Source organism: Ochlerotatus camptorhynchus, unplaced genomic scaffold, assembly GCF_037179485.1.
Source record: "Ochlerotatus camptorhynchus isolate MF236.1 unplaced genomic scaffold, CSIRO-AGI_Acam_v1.1 ptg000428l, whole genome shotgun sequence".
Lineage (NCBI taxonomy): Eukaryota > Metazoa > Arthropoda > Insecta > Diptera > Culicidae > Ochlerotatus > Ochlerotatus camptorhynchus.
Window position 1 is genome coordinate 283,534 of NW_027040914.1, and position 25,501 is coordinate 309,034.

At 43.0% G+C, this 25,501-nt stretch overlaps 1 protein-coding gene across 1 annotated transcript; it reads left to right on the plus strand.

The window, feature by feature from the left end:
- Positions 1-536: 536 nt before the first annotated feature.
- On the plus strand, positions 537-8,808 carry LOC135711217 (seminal metalloprotease 1-like). The gene is made up of 3 exons (XM_065233998.1): positions 537-723; positions 8,007-8,641; positions 8,711-8,808. Exons 1-3 carry the CDS (start codon positions 621-623, stop codon positions 8,804-8,806), a joined length of 834 nt encoding a protein of 277 aa, XP_065090070.1. The 5' UTR covers positions 537-620; the 3' UTR covers positions 8,807-8,808.
- The last annotated feature ends 16,693 nt before the right edge of the window (positions 8,809-25,501 follow it).

Genomic DNA, 25,501 nt, shown 5'->3' on the forward strand with positions numbered 1-25,501 from the left:
AATCTTGTTTATCTGCAGTTTGTTTGGCCTTACCTTCATAATCTCAGTAACGATTTGATTGCGCTGGATGAACTTGGTCTTAAGAATTGTCTTGCCAAATTTTCCGGTACCAATTTTCCGGAAATCTATGGTATTGATGAATGTTGCATTCTTGCCTCTGTCTTGTTGACGGTAAATCGACAGAACAGAAGTCGGAATTTCCAACCGATTAGGAACCTCTGTGACGATTATCATTTAAGTTCACCAATCGGCGTAGTCTAGCCACTGGACGTGACGTGAACCGATCAGTTCCAAGTAAAAACAAATCGTTTTTTTACCCCAAATCATCGGAATAATGTACCTGTGCCGGGTGATATCTCGTCAACAGTAGTGTATGCCTGCAAAATCGAACGGATAATGACGACTTACTTAGCGAGGGCGCTTATCTTGCGTTGAACCCGCTATCAGGCAACAGTCGTCAATGAAGGCATGTCAAATCTGATGTGATCTGATCACCAACTGGAAGAGTAATTGGCACGCTATAAAACCATCGCCACCAATCGGTTGTCCAATAATAATCCAAACAGCAGGCAGAACGCAACAGCTACCGAACCGGTCAGGGTTGTGAATTTAGGAGAAAGATGAGTTGTTCTCGAATTTTAACGGCGGCAGTATTTATTCTACTAGGAACGTGTTGCAATGGAGCGCCACGGTTGCGAATCTTCGAGAATACACCGGAAAATAGTGAGTGTTGTGATATACATTGGATGTGCGAAATGTGTGAAAAAATAAAGTGTTGAGGTCAAGATTCAGTGACCATTTCGATAGTTTTTTCCAAAGCCTCCATAGTTGGTTATCATAGGAAATGCTCTGCAACACCGATAGCTTCTTTTGGGCAAACGCAAATAGTTCTTTCCGATCGACCTTCTCACACAGTTAACCGATCAAAGCGATTAGGTGTTCATGCTTGTGAATGCCACAATCCAGAGCTTGGTTAATGATGGCAACTGTGATCTCGAATTGCCCCATTTGAACACGGTTTCCGAGTCAGGTAACGGCCACGTGGTCTTCGATCTACACATACAGTTCAATAGCTAGCCTCACTATATCGATGGTTAAATTTCTACGTCTTTGCATGAAAAAATGGTTTTTGTAATACTAAAACGTCGAAATGCTTATTAAGCCTTAAAATCATGCTCTTTTACTGCGAAGCTACTCACATTTACTGTCCTGAGGTAAGTCCAAGTCCTGGGGCGAGGTCCAGCGAAGGTGTTTGTGAATTTGTCCACACGATCCGTCCACATTGAGCTCGTGAGCGAAGGGGGACATATAACGCAACGACCTTCAAATGAGCTTCACACACCTTGCATTGAGTGTACCAAATGCTTAAGCAGGAGGTCTCTGGGAGGTTGCGGTGAAGTCCGCGAAGATCCATCAAGGAAATTGGCAATACCAGTCTTGCCTACGAGGACAAGCTCACTAGACTGATGCAAAATTTGTAATTTTTGCTCCACAGTGCTCAAACGGTTCCAAATTTGGTGCTGATTAGCCTCCCAAAATTTGAACTCATTTAGTGAGAAACTGACTTGGCACAAACCATTTGAAGTTTATATGGGAATTACTACGAAGAAACCATAATTTTGGTTCATATCTATCTCAAAATTCACTAGTTCACTCAGCTACAACTTTGTTAAACACCACTTTTCGATCAAATGTAAGGAACAAAAAATATGAATGATTCAAGTAACTGATGTCTTATGATTATGCTCAATCAACTGTTCAGCAGGCAACATTGGTGTTTATGGCGCTTAGAATAGAGGACAAAAATCATGGCTACTATGCCACACTGAAGAATACAGTGTTGCCCACAATACAGCTGCTTAATCTTGCCTTAAGATTATCAATCTCTGAAACAATTAATAACTATTTAATTTGACGTTTGGCTGAAAAACGATTTTCTGCAAAGTTGTAGCTGATAAAAATGCCCATAAGAATAGTAAAAGAATGTGTTAACAGTACAATATGTAAAAAGGCTAGAAGACAATGAACAAAAAGTTTTGTTTTCCCATAGTAATTTCCATATAAACTTCAAATGGTTTGTGCCAAGTAAGTTTCTTATCAAATGAGTTTAAACTTTCAGAGGCTAATCAGGACCCGATTTGAAACCGTTTGAACACTGTGGAGCGAAAATTTCAAATTTTGCATCAGTCTAATGCTCACCTTACTAGCCCAGGTTGAGATGTGTCTCAATTTGTGACCATTAACACCACTGTAATCGGAACCATCGAATCTGGAAGCCCTAACACCCGGTCACATCCTGGTAGGTTCAAACCTCCAATCCATGCCCGAAGCAACATTGGTCAACATTCCCGAAAACCTGCTCAACCATTGGGAACCAACTCAGTGCCACCTTCAACGAATCTGTGCACGTTGGTACCCGGAATACCTCCAGCAGCTGCAATCCAGGGCTGTTCAAGGCTGAAAATCGTCCAGGAAAATCGAGATCTTACGGCTTGCCGTGATCAAGACGATTGCTCAATGGCCCCTCGGCAAAAATTGGTCCATAACGAAGTGGGTTTTCGGATGACCACACGAGGAGAAACCAACGAGACCGACGGAACTAACAAGTTCAAAGAAAACGTGTTTATTCAAGAAGAGAGTAACATGGAATGAAATACATCTCTTCTAACTTTTGGCGGAATATTTTACCAACTGCCCTAGGCAGTTTGTTCCGGTTTCTCCAGGTTTTTTTTTCGATTCACACTGCATCAACTTCTCCCGGATGATTTTTCCAACTTCCCCTGGAAGATTCTTCCGACCTCCACAGAAAGTTTCTTCTGACTTCGATCGGATGGCTCTTCTCACTTCCATCTGGCTTCCACTGAAAGAGTCTTCCATCTTCCTCGGATTTTTTTTCCGACTGCCCCGGAAGTTTTTTTTTGTGATTTCCCACCTGCTGACTCTTGCGAACTTCACCCATGAAGTCATTTTAATTTCTTCGTGAGTCTTTTATCTAACTCCACAGGATCATTGTTCTGACTTCACCCTGAAGATTCATCCAACTACCTCCTGAAATCCCTCTGGCAGGCCGTATATATATATTTTTTTTTTCGACTTACCACGTTACTTCCTGCCAGTTTCCTTCGGAAATATTCTCCAAATTCCCCTAGAAGTATCCCCTAGCTTTTTCCAGAAGATTTATGAGACCACAGCACTGATCAGACCCTCGTCTTCAAGCCTCAGTCTCCTATCACTTCCTTCCCACTTAACGGACGGTCTTTTTTTTTATACACGGGGAAATCTGCTAACAGACACCTGAGAATGAACTCAGGGTGTGGGGATGGGAGAATTGCACTCCCGACCCACTAAGCCTTACCCTGTGCGCTTGACCCTTGACCTCCCCGGAACCGCCCGAAGGCATTACTTCGTGGGAGGGGGCGCTATAGCGCTATGGCGCTTCTCTAGCAACACTCTATCGATCTAGTCGAGCAGTAGGCAACTGCTGCTCGGCACGCCACTGTCGTTGTAGTTCCGAAACTATGTGGGTGACCGCAGTCACCACCGCGCTCCAGTTCTCGGTGGTACCACACATCCTAGGGATGATGTTATCCGGACTGGTATCCGCTCCGCATATCGCTAGCATAGCGCTCGATACTGGCTCGAAGCGTGGACAGGCGAACACAACGTGTTCGACCGTCTCTTCGACGCCAGCACACGCAGGGCAGGTGTCCGAACCTATGCAAGTAACTCCTAAAGCAGCCATGGCCTGACAGAAACTGTGTCAGGTGGAAGTTTACTTCCCCGTGGCGCCTGTTGACCCACCTTGATACGGAAGGTATCAAGCGGTAGGTCCACCTCCCCTTTGTGGAGTTTTTCCACTCCGACTGCCATCTCGCAATCGACACCGCTCGCGCGTTGTTGCGCACCCCTCGAACGGTCCTCGCGTTATAGCACACCACATCCTCCTTAATGATGAGGCCGATTGGCATCATCCCTGCTATGACACAGACGGCCTCCCTCGAGATGGTGCGGTATGCACTGGCCACCCTCAAGCACATTAGCCTGTGTGTACTCTCTAATTTCCGCCTGTGACAGTCAATATCCAGTACCGCAGCCCACGCAGGGCCGCCGTATCTGAGGATAGATACTACGACCCCAGCGAGGAGCCTGCGCTTACTGGCATTCACTGCCGAGCTGTTTGACATCATGCGGGATAATGCCCCCACAGCCGTCGACGCGCTCTTGCAGGCGTACTCGACGTGGCAGCCGAAGCTGAGCTTATCATCGAGCATAACCCCCAAGAGTTTCAGAGGGCGCACATACCTAATTGTGCTTCCGCCGACTGTCAACGTCGCATGCTGTACCGACATGCGATTGTTGACTACGACCACTTCCGTCTTGTGATGGGCAAGCTCCAGTTTCCTGGATCTCATCCATTCCTCCACAAGCTTGACGCAGTGAGCCGCTGTCAGCTCTACCTCCTCGAGGGATTCCCCGTAGACTACCAGCGTGACATCGTCTGCAAAACCTATAATTTTCACGCCTACCGGGAATTTCATCCTCAACAGTCCATCGTACATGACGTTCCATAACACCGGGCCCAGTATGGAGAAAATCAGAATGTTGCACAGCCCTCCGGAAATTTGGAGCTGGTGTAGCGAGCGGGCTATCGCCCCCCAGCACGCGCTGTTGAACGCGTTCTTCACATCTAAGGCTACCACCGCGCAGTAACGAATGCCCCTTCGTTTCCGGTGGACCACCTCTGCCGTCTGCATGACGTCGTGAATGGCTTCCACCGTGGATCTACCCTTACGGAACCCGTACTGGCTGCTTGACAGGTCGTCTACACCTTCAGTGTAAGCCGACAACCTGTTGAGGATGACCCTCTCAAGCAGTTTACCAGCTGTGTCCAGCAAACAAATGGACTTGTATGCTGACGGGTCCCCAGGGGATTTTCCTGGCTTCGGGAGCAGCACCTGCCTCTGCCGCTTCCACGCATCTGGGAAGATGCCTTCATCCAGACAGGTCTGAAAAACAGAACGGAACATGTCTGGATTTTCCGCAACGGCCGCCCTCAGAGCCACAACCGGGATCCCATCTTGGCCAGGGGCCTTGCTCACCACCAGCGACTTGGCAATATCGCTAAGTTCTCTTTTTGTCACTCTAGACACTTCTCCCTGACCCGCGACTGGGATCCGCGGCCAGGAGTCTACGTCCCTACGTGGAAACAAGAACCCAACGATCGACGCCAGCATCGCCGGCGATCTCTCCAGGGGTGCCACCACGCCACGGGTCTTGGCCATGACCACTTTGTAGGCATCCCCCCATTGGTTCGTGTTGGCGCTTTGGCATAAGCTGTCAAAGCACGCACGCTTGCGTCTGGCGATCTCTTTATTGAGGGCCGCCTTAGCCGCTCGAAGAGCTACACGGCGTTCCTCCCGAGATTCAGTCGTACGAGCTCGTTGCATCCTCCTTCTCGCCTGGAGGCAAGACGCCCTGAGGATAGCAATCGACTCGCTCCACCAGCACACCGGTCTATGGCCATACCTGGGATAGGCTCTCCTAGGCATGATTGTATCGCACGCCCTTGTCAGCGATGCTACCAGTTCTTCCCCCGTCAGATCCGGGGTTATTCGCTCCCGCCTCAGTGCTTCGTCGAAGACCTCTTCATCGAAGAACGACGTCCGCCAGCCTCGAGCGCAGGAAGGATTTCCTCCTGCCACTCACCTCTCACCTGGCCCCACACTGTAGCGGATCGCCTGATGGTCACGATGGGTGTAACCCTCATCGACCCTCCAGTGTAGGTTGCCCTTCAAACACGGGCTGCAGTACGTCACATCAATGACGGATTCTGCACCATTCCTTCTGTAGGTATTGACCGAGCTGGTGTTGGTTAGTACAACATCCAGTTTGGCCATGGCCTCCAGTAGGATGCATCCTCTCTGGTTGGTGTGGTGGCTGCCCTACTCCACCGCCTATGCGTTAAAGTCGTCCGCAATGACCACCGGTCATAACGGACGGTCTTTTTTTTTTTTTTTTTTTTTTTTATACAGGGGGGAATCTGCTCAGACACCTGAGAAGGAACTCAGGGTGTGGGGATGGGAGAATTTCACTCCCGACCCACTAAACCTTACCCTGTGCGCTTGGCCCTTGGCCTCCCCGGAACCGCCCGAAGGCATTACTTCGTGGGAGGGGCCGCTGTAGCGCTATGGCGCCTCTCTAGCAATACTCTAACGATCTGGTCGGGCAGTAGGTAACTGCTGCTCGGCTCGCCACTGTCGTTGTAATACCGAAACTATGTGGGTGACCGCAGTCACCACCGCGCTCCAGTTCTCGGTGGTACCACACATCCTATGAACGATGTTGTCCGGACTGGTATCCGCTCCGCATATCGCTAGCATAGCGCTCGATACTGGCTCGAAACGTGGACAGGCAAACACGACGTGTTCGGCGGTCTCCTCGACGCCAGCACATGTGGGGCAGGTGGGAGTACCTGCATGTCCGAACCTATGCAGGTAGCTCCTAAAGCAGCCATGGCCTGACAGGAACTGTGTCAGGTGGAAGTTTACTTCCCCATGGCGCCTGTTGACCCAGCTTGATACGGAAGGTATCAAGCGGTAAGTCCACCTCCCCTTTGTGGAGTTTTCCCACTCCAATTGCCATCTCGCGGTCGACACAACTCGCGCGTTGTTGCGCACCCCTCGAACGGTCCTCGCGTCATAACACGCCACATCCTCCTTAATGATAAGGCTGATTGGCATCATCCCTGCTATGACACAGACGGCCTCTCTCGAGATAGTGCGGTATGCACTGGCCACCCTTAAGCACATTAGCCTGTGTGTACTCTCTAATTTCTGCCTGTGGCAGTCAATATCCAGTACCGCAGCCCACGCAGGGCCGCCGTATCTGAGGATAGATACTACGACCCCAGCGAGGAGCCTGCGCTTACTGGCATTCACTGCCGAGCTGTTTGACATCATACGGGATAATGCCCCCACAGCCATAGACGCTCTCTTGCAGGCGTACTCGACGTGGCAGCTAGACGGACGGTCTAGAACCTTGCGCTAGTACCATAGAGGTAACTCTAAGACCAGAAGGTCCCGAAGAAACGTGCTCAACTTTTTAGCTCAGCTCTGTTGCTCTCCTCGGTCCCAAGCTAATCGATGCACCCCTCGAAACATAGGAAAATCCACGAGCCCCTCATTTTATCTGTCAAACTTTCATAGCGAATCAAAACAAACATAGTGTATTTCGTCCAGGATAATGTTACCCTACGTTGTCTTTTAATTTGGTCTTCTTTCGGCTCAGGTTGACACACCGGTTACTATGCCCCGAGAGGCAATTTGCCTGCTCGGGGACTCAAAACGAACTATGTATTTCACAATATTCTTTGGTTTAAATATACAAACATCACAATAAGGTATTTCATCACATCCAATTACAATCAAAACAATAACAACAAAAAATGACCAAAACAAAAACATCCACGTCTATAGTGTGAAAAGTGATGGCTGCACCATACTGCAATTCGCACTGAACAGACCGTTACCATGGCACGGGGGGGCTGTTATTATTTTCTCATTCTAAATTTAAATATAGTAGAGCCCGGTGCCGATGGTACGATCGAACACTAGCATTTCGACTAGAATGGGATACGTTAATCGATTTGCTTGAGACCAATAGGCTAGTCAAGTAGTGAGACAATTTAAAAAAAAATCTGGGGAAATTTGGAAGAGGCTTCCAGGAAAAGTTTAAAGGAATTTCTAAGATTCATAAAACACAAGCAAAGGCAGTCACATAGAAATCTGGGGAAACCGAAAGATACTACTACAAAAATTCCGAAGATTCATCCGTGGGAGGTCAGTAGAAACTTCCGTCGTGGAAGTTTCTGTTTCCCCAGGAAGATTCTACCAGCTTACACAAGATGATTATTCTGGCTTCGCCAGAAAGCATTTGTGCCTTCCTCCGAAGTTTCTTCTCGCTTCCAGCGTCTTGCTAACCAGATCACTCTTCCTTTCCACCCACAGTCGCTCGCTTGAAGAACCTGAAACCCAACGAACTTGCCGAAGAGCTAAGCGGTCAATTCGAAGGTGACATGATTCTCACGGAGGAACAGTACTCGGAAATGTTCCGCAAAAACGGAATGGTCGACGAGCGGTATCGATGGCCGTCGAATATTGTGTTCTACGAAATCGAAGAACAATGGTTCAACGAAGATCAAATCCAGTACATTCTGAAGGGCATGCGGTTGATTGAGACGGTGTCCTGTGTGCGGTTCCAGCCACGTGATCCAGACAATTCCGATTACATCCGGATCCACGGAGATGGATCGGGCTGCTCGGCCACGGTGGGACACATTGGTGGCAGCCAGAACATCAAATTGCAGCCATATCCGCTGGATAGCGGATGCTTCCGGTTGGGTAGTATCGTTCACGAAATGATTCATGGGCTGGGCTTCCGGCATATGCAGAGTACGTACAACCGAGACGATTACGTGCAGATTGTGTGGGACAACATTGAACCCGGAAAGGAGAACAACTTTCTGCTGTACGATGCGGATAAGGTAAGCAACTTTGGAACGGAGTACGACTTCGGAAGTGTGATGCACTACAGCTCGACGGCGTTCAGCATCAACGGACAGAAGACGATCGTGGCATTGAAGGTAAATTTTCTTATTTATAAATGAGCATACAGTGCCTTAAATTTATACTTGTTTCAACCTTTTTTGCAGGCCACCGAGGACCGAATGGGCCAACGGGATGGAATGAGTGAGAAAGACATTTTCAAAATCAATCGAATGTACGGATGCTTCCCAAAAAAGAAATGAAACATGACAACTTAGTTACGTATTGCTACTTCATCCGAAAGCCCCATTGAACCAGTAGTCAAGCAACGAACTGAAGTTTAACTGTGTATTTTGTTTACAAATCTACAAATTACGTTTACTGCACAGCTTGCATGCCTAATTTAGGGCTGGGCTTCTTTAATTACTTACACTGTAGTCTGAAAGTGTCGTACCAAATAATTTATTAACTGATTTGTTACTTTGTGTTAAGTTAGGGTAGATGATTCAAGTTCAGATTCCAATATTTGTCAATCATTTGAACGGCAGTTTAAATAAGAATTAAGCAAAGAACGACCCCATTAGAAAATCAAAACTTCCTGTTGCAGTCATTTATAAAGCAGGATAGGTTGCTGTTGCCCGTAATCCTCGATCTTGTTAGCCGTGAAAGTATATCAGTTTTAGCTAAGAATTATGGTAAGCTACTAATTCTACTTATCCTAATCCAATCATCGAAAATGATAGGATTAAACAACTTTCAGATCAAAGCAGTAATTTATGGTTTATTAACTTTCTGCCTCTGTCAAACGTACGGATTACCCGATTACGAGCTCAGCGGTAATTTCGAAGGCGACATGATACTTTCCCCACAACAGGAATTGGCTATATACGGTATAGCCCGGAACGGACTAATTTCCCAGGATTATCGATGGCCAGACAATACCGTTCCGTACCGCATCGAAGCTGATGACTTTAGTAAGAACTCCATCGACATCCCTCGGACAACGCTCTCATGCGGACTATCTTCCATCTCTTTTACAGCCGACGAGCAGGTCGACTACATCCGCCAAGCCATGGACGAAATTGAAAGCGTGTCGTGTGTCAAGTTCGCTGTAGCCGATGACGATGCAACGGAATACGTTCAAATTATAGGTACCAAACCGGGGTGTATTTCTTCGGTCGGTAATCGTGGAAAGAAGCAGTACATCAACTATCAACCGAACGAGCTAGAAGAAGGATGCTTCCGTTTGGTAGCACTCATGCACGAGTTGCTGCACACGCTTGGGTTCTTCCATATGCAGAGTGCTCCCGACCGGGATGATTATCTGGTAATCGTGTGGGAGAACATCAAAACGGGCCAAAAGCACAACTTCAAAAAGTTCAATTCCAGTGCGGTGACTGGTTTTAACGTCGAGTACGACTATGACAGTATAATGCACTACCCGGGGATTGCATTCAGTAAAAATGGGGAACCAACGATGATACCGATTGATGAAAGTATAGAACTCGGAAGGCACGATCGCTTAAGCACAGGAGATATCACGAAGATCAATCGTATGTATAGTTGTCATGAGGACTAGTAAATGTTCGAGGGTTGATGAACGACAGAGTTAATTTATATGTTGTCTAATAAATGTATAATTGTTCATATCGACAATAGAGTGTGTCAACTTAACAACCACCTGATTCCCACTGCTCTTTCGATCTGTATTGAGGTCCCCAAAAACTGTGCTAGATTTGATCGCAGATGGCTACGATCTGTCTCGCCATAATTTCTCCTAGGGGTGATTCATCTTTGACATAAGACGCTTACCATTTTTTATGGCACAGTTGTAGAAGGCTATGATTTATTGAATTATTTTCAAAAGTGACTGGAACATTTTCTCTCCGGACAGACAAAGGAAGAAGTCCCGCAGGATAAGAACCAGCCCAAGCAGAGCCAGGAATATCAGAACTACCAAATTTGCATGTTTGTCTACATATTGTTCTATGTTTGGGTGCATAACAGTTTTAGGTAATTAATCATTTTGTCAAGCTTCTGCATTCATGTTCCATCAGATGTCACTGCTGTTGTATGCGGTGACATCTATGGAAAACTACTCATAATCGGTTTACAGAGGACAGTGCAGTGCAGTGCGATTTAAATGATCTTTATTTCTTGTGTTTGTGTGGTTTACACAGGGGGAACGACACTCATTCTGATGCATTTTATTTTACCATGCTTGCCTGTAAACATAATGTAATTGAAGAGAGTTTTTTGAGTTTGTCGTCTTGACGAAGTAAAAGTAAGGATTAAAAAAAAATATGGGATTCCTAATGGGATTGCATTGGATGCGAGGGTGCTTTAAATTGTCATGGGGATGCGTGCAACTGAAATGAAACAGTACGAAAGAAAAACATCGAAGTAGCCATTTTAGTCAATGCTCAGTGAAAAAATAATCTCGTTTGTTTCTTACCGGATCCAAATCCATGAATGTTGTTAGTGTAAATTGTTAATTCTCAAGCGAAAATGGTAAGTAAAAAGTTAAATTAGAATCTAATTGTGCGGTAAAGAGCTCGGAAAAAAATCGTTCCCATATTCGTGAACGGCAGCCGTGCACCATCGATTAACGACCACGCGTAGAAATAAATGTACATAGTGAACTAGTTCACGGCTCTCGTTCACGAATATGGAAACGGATTTTTTTGCGGGAAGGAGATCAAAAACCCAAAATGGCTCCCATGCGCTATCAAGACGACCTCAGAGTAATTTATTACAATGACGAATAAGAGAATCATATTTTTGATCGGTCGAAATAGCTTGGAGAAGGTTAAGTAATTGATACACATATACAATTTAATTAATCCTTATAAGGATGAATTCTGGGCAGCGTTGAGCAAAGATACTGGAACGGTACCTGAAGGTGTAAGAACGGTTCTCGAGTATACGGAATACGTGAATGCAGCACTGGGAGAGTTAAGAGTAAATGAAATCGCTGAAATTGAATCAGACATACGCCGGGTTTCATTCTCAACCGCTCCGCCGAATCTTCAAAAATGCTTTACAAAGTTTGGAAACGACCCTGCTGAGTTTCGATTTTTGGCTGGAGAGCGAGCTATCCTAAAACTGATAGCAGCTGCAGTTAAGCGTCGAGGATTTAACCATTATTTTAAACGAACTAAAACCCGTGGGTACGAGACAGAACACTGTCGAAAATGTCTCTGGATCCAACGTAGATAAAGAGGACCTGTACAACAAAATAACAGGATATTATCAGAAGAGCTTTGTAGCATATTATTACAGAACAGAATAGAATACTATGATACAGAATGAAAAAATGTCTTTCAGATTTGATGGATCTTCGGAACCAAGCTTGCAATTGCTCATTACAGCTAAAATGCTATTTTTCGTTATAATCAAACAATGAGATACTATAATGATAATTTTTATTTGTAAGATGCAAGAAGAGGTGGTAAAGATTGTTTGTGACACATAAAATTTGTCAATTTTGCTTTCAGAAGGTCACAACTAGCGATCTTATGATCGCCGATTGCTCGCTCATCGCGTTGCTCATCGTTACAGCTAATCACTAGTTGTGACCTTCTAAAAGCAAAATTGACAAATTTTATACGTCATATACAATCTTTACCACCTCTTCTTGCATCTTACAAATAAAAATTCTCATTATAGTATCCCATTGTTTCATAAAAACGAAAAATAGCATTTTAGCTGTAATGAGCAATTGCAAGCCTGTTCAGAACAAGCTGTGCTGCTTGAAGCTATAAGCAAACTCCGCGTTACAGTGTGTAACGAAGATGGCATCCGGATTGCGAAAATTCAATGTTTTTTCTGCATGCCAAAACAAAATTGTATTAAGTGCTACCAGGAAAGATTAGGACACTGAAAAATGTACACAATTGCAATTTCAACTCAAAGTCAAAAGCGCCCGATTGGAATGATATTGGAAAGAACACCAACGAACCTAAACACAAACAGCATGGGTGACGTAAGTTACAAACATGACGGATCAGTATCAAAATTAGATGTATTTGCTGACTCAAACGCTAATATCCCAAAACGCGGCTGTTTCGACACTGAACTCGACCCTACATTAGAGTTAGCAACGAACGAATCGAATTTGAGCGAAGAAGTTCTTGAAGAATATGAGACTGTACTGTTTGAGCAGTTCGAAGATGCTTCTATGCAGAAATTGGTATGATCTGATTAAGTCACCTCCTCCTCTTGAATGTATTCTCTTCTCGATTACTATTTTAAAAACTTGTTTTTAACTTTTAGCTTCTGAATGGATCATTCGGCGATCAACAGCTTGAAGATGAAAATTTCAAACAATATATGGTAAGATCTCTGTGATTCATCATTATTTTATAAATTGAATTTATAGCTTTAGCACGAGCAACCAATGACACACTCGACCGAGATCGAAAATAATCACCAGTCGCAACTCTATAACCAGGAAGATACTGACCCACTATATCACCAACAGCAACAGGAACAGCAGTCATACAACGAAGCAGACCAAGCTGAGCAAATGGTTGGCAACTTCAACGAAGATGACATTATTGAGGAAGAGTTAAACATCTAGGCCAACGATGAGGCCAACCATAGCACCACAAATGAATCTACGGCCGAGATCGTAACTAACTCTCTAAAGATAATGTCGAATGTATCAAACCGTTTCACTGGAGCCAACGCTCATGGTATGAGGTATAAGTCTCTGGAAAAAGAATTCTTCGCCTACAGGTTATTTAAATTTGATTGGGGGCGACCCCGGCGTAGTGGTTAGCATCCATACCTCTCACGCCACGAGTTCAAATCTCACCCCCGGACAAGTCACGAATGACTCAAGAGCGTTAAAATGACTAGAATAAAAAAAAAAGATTTATCTAATTACTTTTACTAATGGTTGTGCATTTGTTATAGATTTTTTCAAGGAGGTAAAGAGCTCTACGAATTTGACCGAGTGAATTCCCCTTCGCCGCACGTTCGGACTATCCAACGCTATATAAAAAACAAGCAGAGAATTTTCAAGAAGGTTGATGGTAGCTGAACTAAAAAAATATTTAGTCACTAACGGTTACCCATCAGTCGTTTGCTGGAGCGAAGACGCTACACGGATCACTGGTGGCGTTGAATACAATGTTTCTTCAGACCAGTTGACAGGACTAGTAGCACCACTGGATGCAACGACCGGAATGTCCATGACATCAGTTTTTGATTGCTCTTCACCGCGACAAGTATTAAACCACATGAACAAATGTCCGGTCGGTCGCAACGTTCAGTTGACTATGATACAACCATTGTTGGCTGGAGCATCACCGTTTTGTGTCAATTATTATTGCACAGATAATCATTTTAACACCGAGGACGTTACAAAAAATGGAATTATGCCCATGCAATTTTCCAAGAAGAAGGAATTCAAATTGTCTGTATGGCAACTGATGGCGATTACCCGTCAACGCGAATAGCGCGAATTCTCGCGTCACCTTTCAAATAGACCAATCTACATTCATCGATTCTCTTCATCGACTCTCTCTTTCGTTAATAACACAACTCCAAAAACATGATTGTGTGATATATGGTGGGTAAAATGATTATTTTACCCACCATATATCCCACAAGCAGCGGCACGACAATGATCAGCTGTTCTTATCATCCAATACGCTTAATAATACTTTCTTTTAACAGACTATGTAGAAAAATTAGCCCGAATAACAGCCTAAATATTGTGACGAAAATCAAAATTAGTGTCCTTCATTTATTTCAGGTACTCACTATTTTTCATACGAGCGTGGCGCAATTGGTGCATGGTTAAATTCAAAAATATTCAACATTGTGTCACCACTAACACGTATTGGGGTTTAGAAATCAACGCTCATGCACTTATCAACTACGTCGTCTATTTCCGGGAAGCAAAACATCAATTTACTCCAACTCTCCTTCACAGTCAGGCATGTGAAGCTATCTTCAGAGATGCACGCTCATTCACTTCAACGAACTCAACAGTAGTCAACTTCACCATGCAAGCATTTGAATCAAGACTAAATAAAATCCAGGCAAAGAGAGATATCATGCATCGGAACCAAAACTCCTTGGTATTCCCAAGATTAAAAGATCTATCTTCGGCCGATATGTCATGCTTACCCAGCTTACCCTGGGTCTAGAAGAGACTGAAATATCATTCCAGCAAAGTATAATTTTAAAGTATCCGGAACCAAAAGCTGGCGAAATGCTGAATAGTTTCGAATTTGTATCAGTCCCAGAAGAGTTAGTTTCTGACGAATTCATGGAAGACGAAGTAGGGGTGTATAATTCAACAGAATTGTTTAATAATGTCGGAGTAGAACTTCAATTGCGTAATTCAACAAATTATGCGAACGTTTTTAAAATAAGGAGCAAAAATAACAAAATAATCAACGTTAAGAAAAGCGCCTTTGTTTGGATGGTGACAGCTGGATTACAAAAGCCCTCTACTGATAGAATGTATCGATTCCACGACGAAACTGCAAAAACCTTTAATTCTAAACACGCAAACGAAATTTGTGAAAGCATTACTATTGGTGAATATGTATTAATGAGCATTGATAACCCGCATAATTAAAAACTATTTGCACTATAATAGTAATTTTACTGACGACATATGCAGTAGCGTTATTATTGGGACAGTCCTCATTTTATACAAATAATATAAAACTCCACCAAAAGCGTACGACAAATAATTGTACAAGGATGATGTATCATGTGATGATTATACAGCATACTGTTGCATAATATTCGTTTATAATCCGTGTATGGCAATTCTGAGTCCATGAACGTTAAAAACTTGAATTGAACGATCAGACAAGTAATAATGATCTAGTGTATACTTCACCCATTTTTTGTAAGTTTTCTAGGAAATATTTAAATAAAACAATATATCTATAATTAAGCTTTCCACAAAAAATCCCTGGGCTTTGGCAAAACCTTGAGGTAGTTTAATTAGGCTACCAGGTCCCAGGGCTGATCTGGATCTTTACCACATTGGAAAGATGCACACTAGTGTTGCCAGATCAGTGTTGATGCTTACCAAAAGTGCATTTGAACCCGCTTATAAAAGTATATTAACAGATTAATCATCACCGTACATTGTTTATTGCTCTGTACTAATAATAAATGATTAAGCACAGCATTTGATGTTTTAGTAGGAATGCTGGATTTAGTCGCAGTGGAAATCAATCCTTTATTGAATTGGATTTATTTCTATGGATATGCACGTTTGGAAAGTATCATCACAAAGATTCTGCACTCGGTCTTCAGCTTGTGGGCGGGAAGCGTTGTGTTTGTTTTTGTTTTTTTTTTTTTATCTATTTATAGAGTCAATTCTTAGATACACGAAGCGAATGACAAATCAAGCATTAAGCACAAGACCTTCAAGAAAACTAACAACACGAAGTCTGGAAATGGCAATGTTTTATTCAAAATGTCAAGCATTTCAAGAATATCGGGTGAGACCAATCGCACCGGGCGCTCTTTCGGTAATCTGGAAGGGTTTTGCACGAGGAGCGATTTTAATACCCCCCCCCCCCAGTTTTGAAGACATTCCGGAGCGAGGATCCATTATCTTATTTCAGAGGGATGATGGAAGTGGCATATCCAAAAACACAATACAACAAGAGAAGGAAGTAGGATTGAAGGTAAACAAGGAGTTCATGGGAACGTTGAAACTGTAAGTATACTCCGATCTATTCTAGTACTCTTGTATATTGTAAACCTATTGTAAACCGGCTAGATTGTAAGCGTCGTCACCGGGACGCATAGTCATGTGAAGATTGCCGGATCCGTGACCACTCATGATAAAGCACACAAGGCTCGCAACATTAAATACATTGCACGGGTTGGGTCGCACAGAGGGTTGATAAGATGTACATTTCTTTGAAACACCCGCATGAACGATAACCATAAGGAGTGCCTAACAACCTATTCCAGTTATCATCCCAACAATATGTGGTATGGTGGCACGATTTGTGGTATCGTTCATGTATGGTGTTCCCCCCACTTTTTATTAGGGTCGCTGACGCTCATTGCACGCTCTTCCCAACAAACATTGCAAGCAGAATAAGAGCTTATTCAGGCAATAATATGCTTCTTCAGCTAAAAAATTGCTTAATCTGCCTTTAATCAGCACAAACTGTTTGTTGGGTTTCGTTCTCCGGCTGATTGAAAGGATGACGGAGTTTGACGTCACACTCCTTCAGACGTTTAGGCGGCCGGCGGGAGGACGAGAGAGATGGCTGTTCAGTACAGGGAGATAATTTTACAAATGTATCTCTAATAGGTAACAGTTTAAAACTCACTAATAATCTCTTTCGATCTCTTTTAATTTCTTTTTCATTGACGGTGTGATGTAATCGAGGTCATTTTTCAACGATACGATAATAACTTATTCGCTTTTCATACAAAACCTACCCAACCCTTTCCTTTCTACAATCCCTGAGCAGCTGGTTTACCATAAGTATACCTCGCAGAACTTTTTTAACCCCCATGGGTAAAGATGCTGTGTTGCTCACTCCTCTCCCCTTCCCTGGTGTATTATGGATGGTGTGAATATTCACATCGGTGACATGGCCCCTGACCCCCTTGTACATCATAAAATGAAAAATGAAAATGAAATTAAGCTTTCCACAAAAAATCTTTCAGATGCTTGATCAGAAGGTTTAGACTACCAGGGGACAACAAGCCCTGGCATACACTAATAAAATAGTCTTCCGCTGTCAAAGCACAGCCAAATTTTACCTCATCCCCGTTGGTGCACTGATCTTAAATAGTAGACCGGACAACCTTACCCAAAACAATAACCACACTCCCAGATCAGCGAAACGATGACGATCCTCCAAGTTCTTTTTCGAACACTCCCGAACACCACCAACGAAGGACAGCCAGTCCAGCGGAGCAAAACCGGACCATAATTCCGAGGAACGAAACGCAAACAGGAAACGATTCACATCTGAACCGTGACAACGACTCCGGACGAATCCGTAAAGAAATTGGATCATGGAGCTCAGCAAGCACATCGCAGTACGAAAGGAATCAAATTCACACCCTTCTTGTTGCGCCCAGAAAGTATTTATAGGTATAGTATACACCGTGAATGTGATTCATAGAAAAATGATCATTTGCAAGCAGCGCGTTTTATGACCGTTTAATTCTAGTGTCGTTTATAACATCTCAATTCAGCCCGGAACTGTATCCAGTTGCTGGTTTGAAAATGTATGCCCAATAAATACAACGCTAGTTTGATTTCTCCCAAGCTGCAATATTTTCTATGACTCTCGGATCCAATTTTCACGTGTATTCGTCCGGAATCACAACCCAAATTCATTCCGGAATCACATCCAGTCTTCGGTATCGGAACAGTGACGTAAACAAAAAAAAAATATCTACGGTCAAGAAATAAAATCGACACGGTTTTCTTAGCCAGCCTCACCAGCCATCCTTTTTCAACGGTGGTGCGCGTAGTCTCAAACATCATTCCGGACCGGATGACCAATACCTCTTCACTGCCCTGAGAGGCTACGGATTAATGAACACAAAATGGAGCCGGATCTAATAAATCCAAAATGAAAATCAAAAGTAAGTAGAAATCAACAGTTCAGTGAATAAAAATACATTGAAATTAAATTTTTTAATGGCTTTTAACTTACTTGAAAGTAAAGTAGATCAATTTATAATATTATGATTGAGCAATGATAGATACACAATACGACGGTCAATTTTATTCTTATCATCCAATTGTTCGCAAATGACAAGGCATGCCTTTTTCCTTAGGTTTAAAGGATGAAAATGTAACCATTCCCCTTGCTATTTTGCCAAAAACTTGTTGCCGAAAATCGTCGTTTTCGTATAGTAACTATACTTAACCGCCCTTTCCCCATATGGTACATTTGCCAGTTACTATATAAAGGGTGATACGGTCAAAATTTGGTCAATATCAACTTGACGTATTTCTTTCAATTTTGCATTTAAAAAACCTGAACACCCCTCATTTTGAAGGTGTGTGTGTGTAGAATGTTGCTCCTATTTTGATTTTGGAATTCACTCTTCAGTTGTCAAAATGCCGCCCAAGCAAGAAGAGCAGCGTATCAAAATTTTGCTCGCGCATCGCGAAAATCCGAGCTACTCGCACGCAAAGTTGGCAAAATCGCTAAAAGTTGCCAAATCAACCGTTACAAATATAATTAAAGTGTTTGGGGAACGTTTGTCGACAGCCAGGAAATCTGGATCGGGGGGGAATCGAAAACCGGAAGCCGCTGAGACGACAAAGAGAGTTGCCGGTAGTTTCAAGCGAAACCCTAACCTCTCTCTCCGAGATGCCGCAAATAAGCTGGGTGTATCGTCTACAACCGTGCATCGAGCCAAAAAACGAGCCGGGCTATCGACTTACAAGAAGGTAGTGACTCCAAATCGCGATGATAAACAAAATACGACGGCCAAAGCGCGATCCCGGAGGCTGTACACGACGATGCTGACGAAGTTTGACTGCGTGGTAATGGACGACGAAACCTACGTCAAAGCCGACTACAAGCAGCTTCCGGGACAGGAGTTTTATACGGCAAAAGGAAGGGGAAAGGTAGCAGATGTTTTCAAGCACATGAAACTGTCAAAGTTCGCAAAGAAATATCTGGTTTGGCAAGCCATCTGTACCTGTGGCTTGAAAAGCAGCATTTTCATAGCTTCCGGGACTGTCAACCAAGAAATTTACGTGAAAGAGTGTTTGAATAAACGTCTGCTGCCTTTCCTGAAGAAACACGGTTGTTCCGTACTGTTTTGGCCGGATTTGGCATCTTGCCATTACGGTAAAAAAGGCCATGGAGTGGTACGCCGCCAACAACGTGCAGGTGGTTCCCAAGGACAAGAACCCTCCCAACACGCCAGAGCTCCGCCCAATTGAGAAATACTGGGCTATTGTCAAGCGGAACCTAAAGAAGACCAAAAAAACTGCTAAGGGCGAGCAGCAGTTCAAGGCAAACTGGCTTTCTGCGGCGAAGAAGGTGGACAAGGTGATTGTACAAAATCTGATGGCAGGGGCCAAGCGTAAGGCCCGGCAATTCGGATTTGGAAAAGCGGAAGCCTAACTGAATATTTTTCCTGAATTTTATACTAATTGAACTTGAAAAAGAAATTTAATTTGATTTTTTAAATAAACGATTTCACCGATTTGCACGCGTTTTCCCTTGACCAAATTTTGACCGTATCACCCTTTACTGAATCATGAAAACTATCTATGGCATGAGACGTTTATCGTTTTTCGGATGATTCTGGTTGACGTAGTGTAATCATAGTAAATCGTTTAAAACGGCAATGCATATCCTTCTATTATGGTTTGTGTTTATGCGGGAACTGCTTATATGTATGTAAAGTTTTTGCCTTCAAGTTCTTGAAAAGTAAAAATACTACATGTGCACTGGTATCTGTGCCTGTAGTACCTCCAAAAGATGTACAACCCAAAGGTATCGGAATCAACTACATCTTAGAGTGGCAAACTAATAGTCAGATAATAGATATTGAATACTACGTATCACATTTGAAAATTCCTTCGGTCAAGTTGGCGTTATTCTACTACATCGATGAAACCGAATATTGGTTGCGAACGTTTTGTAGCAGCTGTGGGTTCTGTGACAAGCGTTTAGCCAAACTCTTCATCCGGCGTGCTGCTATCGGATAACTGTCCGGAAATGATGGATCGTCTTCCTTCCACAGCAGTCCAGTTACGAACCTGTCCCCAACTCGCTGCGTTGTACTTTCTAGAATCTCGCGGGCCCGTCGATCTTCAGCTGACTCAGGCAAAACTTCCACTGACACTCCCGCCTCTTCGAGTACATATTGCGACCTCAGCAGATCGTGCAACTCCTGATTGGACACCCCAACGCATGAATGATGACCAATGTATGCAGTTCGTAGACTACCTCCTTGAAAAGTTGTTCCTCTATCTGTTAGTATTAGCCACTTGGCTTTCGGTATGATAAAATCAACTCAACTGCTCGCCTCCGTGTCAGAACTAAGAATCATTTTATTACTTCTCTCTTATGCTAACTTAACCTACCTAGCGGTGGCGGACGTGACCCTTTCTGCTGGATCAGCACAAACTGCGTTCGCTGCCCGAGTGGCGTGATCGCGTTTATGCTGACCTTTTTGTTTACATACATTTTATCGTCCGTCTGCGCATTGCTTGCGCAGGGCCGTATCCACCACACGCCCTATCCGAATGAAATTTAAAAATTTATTCAACAGAATAAGTTTTTAAATTGTTTTTGAATTATTTATGTTGAGTTTTTTTTTGTATCAAGATTGTATAATATAATTGTTTTACTATATAAATGTGTGTAACATAATTGTATATAATTGTAATATAGATGTATTAGTTATGAAAATGTGTTTGTAATATGTTTTTGAATTATTTATGATGTGTTTTGGTACCAAACTTGTATAATATAACTGTGTCTACTATATAAATGTGTGTAAAATAATTGTATATAATTGTAATATAGATGTATTAGTTATAAAAATGTGTTTGCAATATCTCTCTCTCTTTTTTTTTTTTTTTTTTTTTTTTTTTTTTTTTTTTTTTTTTTTGGTATTGTTGTTTCCACATTAAGAAACTATTTCGAGTTAAAAAAAATTTTAATCCTATCCTTATGAATGATATCCGTGTTATTCCCTATTTGGATCTTTATATTGGAACCTAACTCCTCAAGGACCTGATATGGCCCTTCATATTTAGGCTCCAATTTAGACCCCACTTCTCTCTTTACCAGGACCTGTTGTCCCTTTGCGAAAATTTTGTCTCTACATCCTTGCTTGTTCTTTTCTACCCTAGTTGCTTTCCCTTTCAGAAGACTTTTTCTAGCTTCTATTTGGGACTTTTGCAACTGGAATTTCAAAATACTAGCATAATCGTCTACATTGTAGACAGGGTCGGTCTCATTTTGTTCTGTTAGGTTTGATGGAAGTGTGCAAAACTTCCCAAATACTAGTTCATATGGAGTCTTGCCCGTTGCACTATGTACCGTTGTATTATAAGCGAACTTATAATACGGTACCCAGGCAGACCAATTTCCGTATGAGTTTCCCGTTTGGATACGAAGAAAATTTCCCAAGACTTTGTGGGAATTTTCCAACGATCCGATTGTTTGGTGATGATAGGCGGTAGAGTTCAACTTCTCTACCTTTAGTTGATTACATATTTTAACAAATAGAGCAGACATAAATTCTGTCCCTCTATCTGTTAAGATTTGCGTTGGAACACCGTAATTTAAAATGACATTATCGACGAATGCTTTGGCCACAGCATCTGCCGATTTGTCCAAAATTGGTGTTGCCGTAATGTATTTGGTTAAATCGCATTGGGTTGTCAAAATATATTGATTCCCTTGCGCGTCTGGTAGAAGAGGACCTACAAGGTCCAAGAAAATTTTCTCGAACGCCGAACTGGCCGTACTAGTCAACTGCATTGGTTGTCTAGTATTTTGGCTTTTGTTCTTTTGGCATTGAGGACAATTTTTGATAAAGGATGCGATATCACTATCCATGGACTTCCAGTGATATCGCTGTTTGATGGTGTTGGTTGTTCTCTTGATTCCCGCATGCCCTGCAGTTGGCAATACGTGGAAATCGTTTATTACAACCTGTTGGTCTTTTTTGTTCGTAATTTCCGTGATTTTCTTTCCTATTATAAAAATAGGTGGCATGCCACTAACTTGGAGGGCTTCAATCTTTTCCCTCAACGATTTTGCTTCGTTCGAACATTTCAGTGTAAGGCCTATAATTTTAGTTGCTCTCGCGAAGTCCACTAATCGTTTCATCACTCCCCGTAGGTGAGTTAATGACGTATTAGGCTCGATAGAGAGAACTCCTTTCTTCAGTTGCTCATCAATTGTTGTTTCTGTAGCTTGGCTATTTTTGTCGCTGTTTTTGGGCCCAATTTGTATTTCTATGTAGTTAAGTTTTTCTTTCTCATCTCCTGCCTTTAGTTCATCTGACGCCTGCTGTTTCTTGGCTTGAGCTCTTGTACACACCAAACCAGTTTGCGGTGTGAGAGCTTTCAAATCTTCTACGGAAATTCGTGATAACGCGTCCGCTACCACATTTTCCGTGCCCTTTTTGTACATTACGTCAAACTTATACTCCTCCAGAGCGAGACGAAACTTGGTCAGTCTGCTCGAAGGGTCAGTTAATGTAAATAAATATACTAGCGGTCTGTGGTCTGTATACAATTCGAATTTTCTACCATACAGATATGGTCGAAAATGTCGAATCGCCCAGACTAGACCCAAAAGTTCTTTTTCAATGGTGCTGTAATTCTTTTCAGGCACAGGCTTTGCTTGCAAATGCAACTGGCCTAGCATTTTGGTTGCTTAGGACTGCACCCAATGCCTTACCTGATGCATCTGTATGCAAAGTAAAAATGTTTGACGGGGAAAAATCAGGGTAGTCAAGGACAGGCGGGTTCATGAAGCATTCCTTCAGAAACTGGAAGGAGTGTTCACACTCGTCTGTCCAGACGAACTCCACATTTTTCCGCGTTAGTTTATTCAAAGGACTGCATAATTTGGCAAAATCCTTTATGTGTTTGCGGTAGTAGTTCGCAAACGCTACGAAGCGCTTTACTTCGTCGGCTGTTTGAGGACTACTCCACCTTTTTATGATTTCGATCTTCGAAGGATCTGGCTTAATTCCTTCGACAGATACTAGATGACCCAAATATAATAACTCGGTCTTTAAAAAATTACACTTTTGCGGATTTAGTTTTAGGTTGGTATGTCTTAACCTTTCAAAAACTTCCGCGAGGTTTTTATTGTGTTCCTCTAAAGTTTTTCCAAAGATGATTATGTCATCCAGATATACAAGGCACTTTTCCATGTTGAGACCTGACATTGCTACGGTCATTAGTCTGGAAAATGTTGAAGGGCTTACTTTTAGTCCCATAGGGAGACGAGTCATTTGGTACTGACCCCTATTAGTACTAAAAGCTGTCACCGATCTATCTTCAGGTCTTAACTCACACTGGTAGTAACCCTGAGATAGATCCAGATGCGAAAAATATTTCGCTCCGGCTAACGACTCAATTACCTCTTCTATGTTAGGAAGTGGAAATTTGTCGTCTTGCAGTGCGTTGTTGAGCTTGCGATAGTCAATAACTAATCGCCATTTTCTTTTATCATCGGTCGATTTCTTTGGAACTAGCAACAACGGGCTGTTCCATTCTGAAACGGCGTCTTCAATGATTCCTTCATCGATCATTTTATCCACTTGCCTTTGGACTTCCTCCTTTTGGGCTTGTGGTAATTTGTAAGGCCTGGTGTACACTGGGTGTACATCTGGCTTTACCGTGAGTGATGGCTGGTAAATTCTTGTCACCGATAATTTGTCATTCTTCAGACAAAAAATATCGTTATATTTCATGCACAGCTTTTGAATAACTGGCTGGTCTTTCGGGTTGATCCCATCAAGGTTCAACTCCGATAAAAGCTCGCCCACTCTCGCATCATTATGCTTGGAAGCGCTTTCGATTTCTATGACATCATAGTTTTCGAAAGGCTTTGTTGAAATGGTTAAATTCTCAATTTTTACAGGCTTATTTTTAACGTTCATCATACGGACAGGGATCTTTCCCTGCACCGGTTGCACAATTGCACCCGCAATAAAAACATGAGGCTTTATTTCCTCATTCAAAATCACCAACGGTTTGGAATACCGGGTGTCTATGAAGGTAACGACTTCTGTTCTGGGAGGTACTATGAAGTTTTCCTCATATCGAGGCGCTCTTAGCGATAGCGTAGAATGTTCAAAATCGATTTTCGCACCAAATTTTTTCAAAAAATTTGTGCCGATTAGACCAATTACACTGGTTGGTAAATGATCTACCACGTGAAAAGTTATAGGATATACTAACTGTTTATATTCCAAATAAGTATCAACCGCTCCCAAGGTGTTGGTAATTCCATTTATACCATACACCTCTATGGTACGGGATGGATCAATGCATCTGTTCAAATTTTTTGTTAAATAACGTTGATCTATGAGACAGCATGATGCACCACTGTCCACTATCAACTTAAAATTTTTGGCATCGATTAGAAAATCTAACCGTAATGCTCTATTAGTATTGATCGAATTAGCGAAAAAACTCCCCTACGTTTGCTTCTTCTCGGGGTTGTTGCTGTTGCGACGGCTGTGGTTCTTCAGCCACGTTCGCATTTCTTCTGCGGTTACTGTTGTTGTTGCTGTTGTTGTTACTGCTATTATTGTTGTTATTTCCGTGATATCCACCACGGTTGTGATTCTGATTTCGATTGTTTCCATGGTCGTCACGGTAACCTTGATTATTTTGGTTACCCCGATAACCATTGTTGTTTTGATGCGGTCGATTGTTGCGACCATTCCCGTCGTAGTTTCGGTTACCGCCACGATTACCATGGTAATTGTTACCACGGCCTCCGCGGTGGTTACCTCTACGGTTTCCCCTGTTGAAAAATGGAGGTTGATAACCCCCCTGAGCCCACATTGCGGACTCAGCGGATGCATGAGGTTGCACCTCCAATGCATCCGAAATAGCAGCAGTCAACGTCTTTGGATTCCTAGATTTCACTAGGTAAGCTGCTGATTGATCCTTAAGACCGTTTATGAAGGTTTGCACTGCTATGGGTTCCACTACTGGCTTCGCTGAGGCCTCAGTGGTGAAGGGCACACCCTTCGAAACCCATGCGGACGCTAATTTGGTAGCGAGCTTTTCTACCTCGCTGCCAAAATCCGTCACTGTTTTGTTCTTTTGCTTCAAAGCTCGTAATTCAGCCTCCACCGCAATAGGTGTAAGTTGAATTGCGAACTTTGTTTTCAAGGCAGTTGTCGCATCTGCCAGTGTTTGGGTTCCATCAATGGATCCCCTCGCGGCACCAATTAACCGCGATTTCAAAAAATTAATAAAA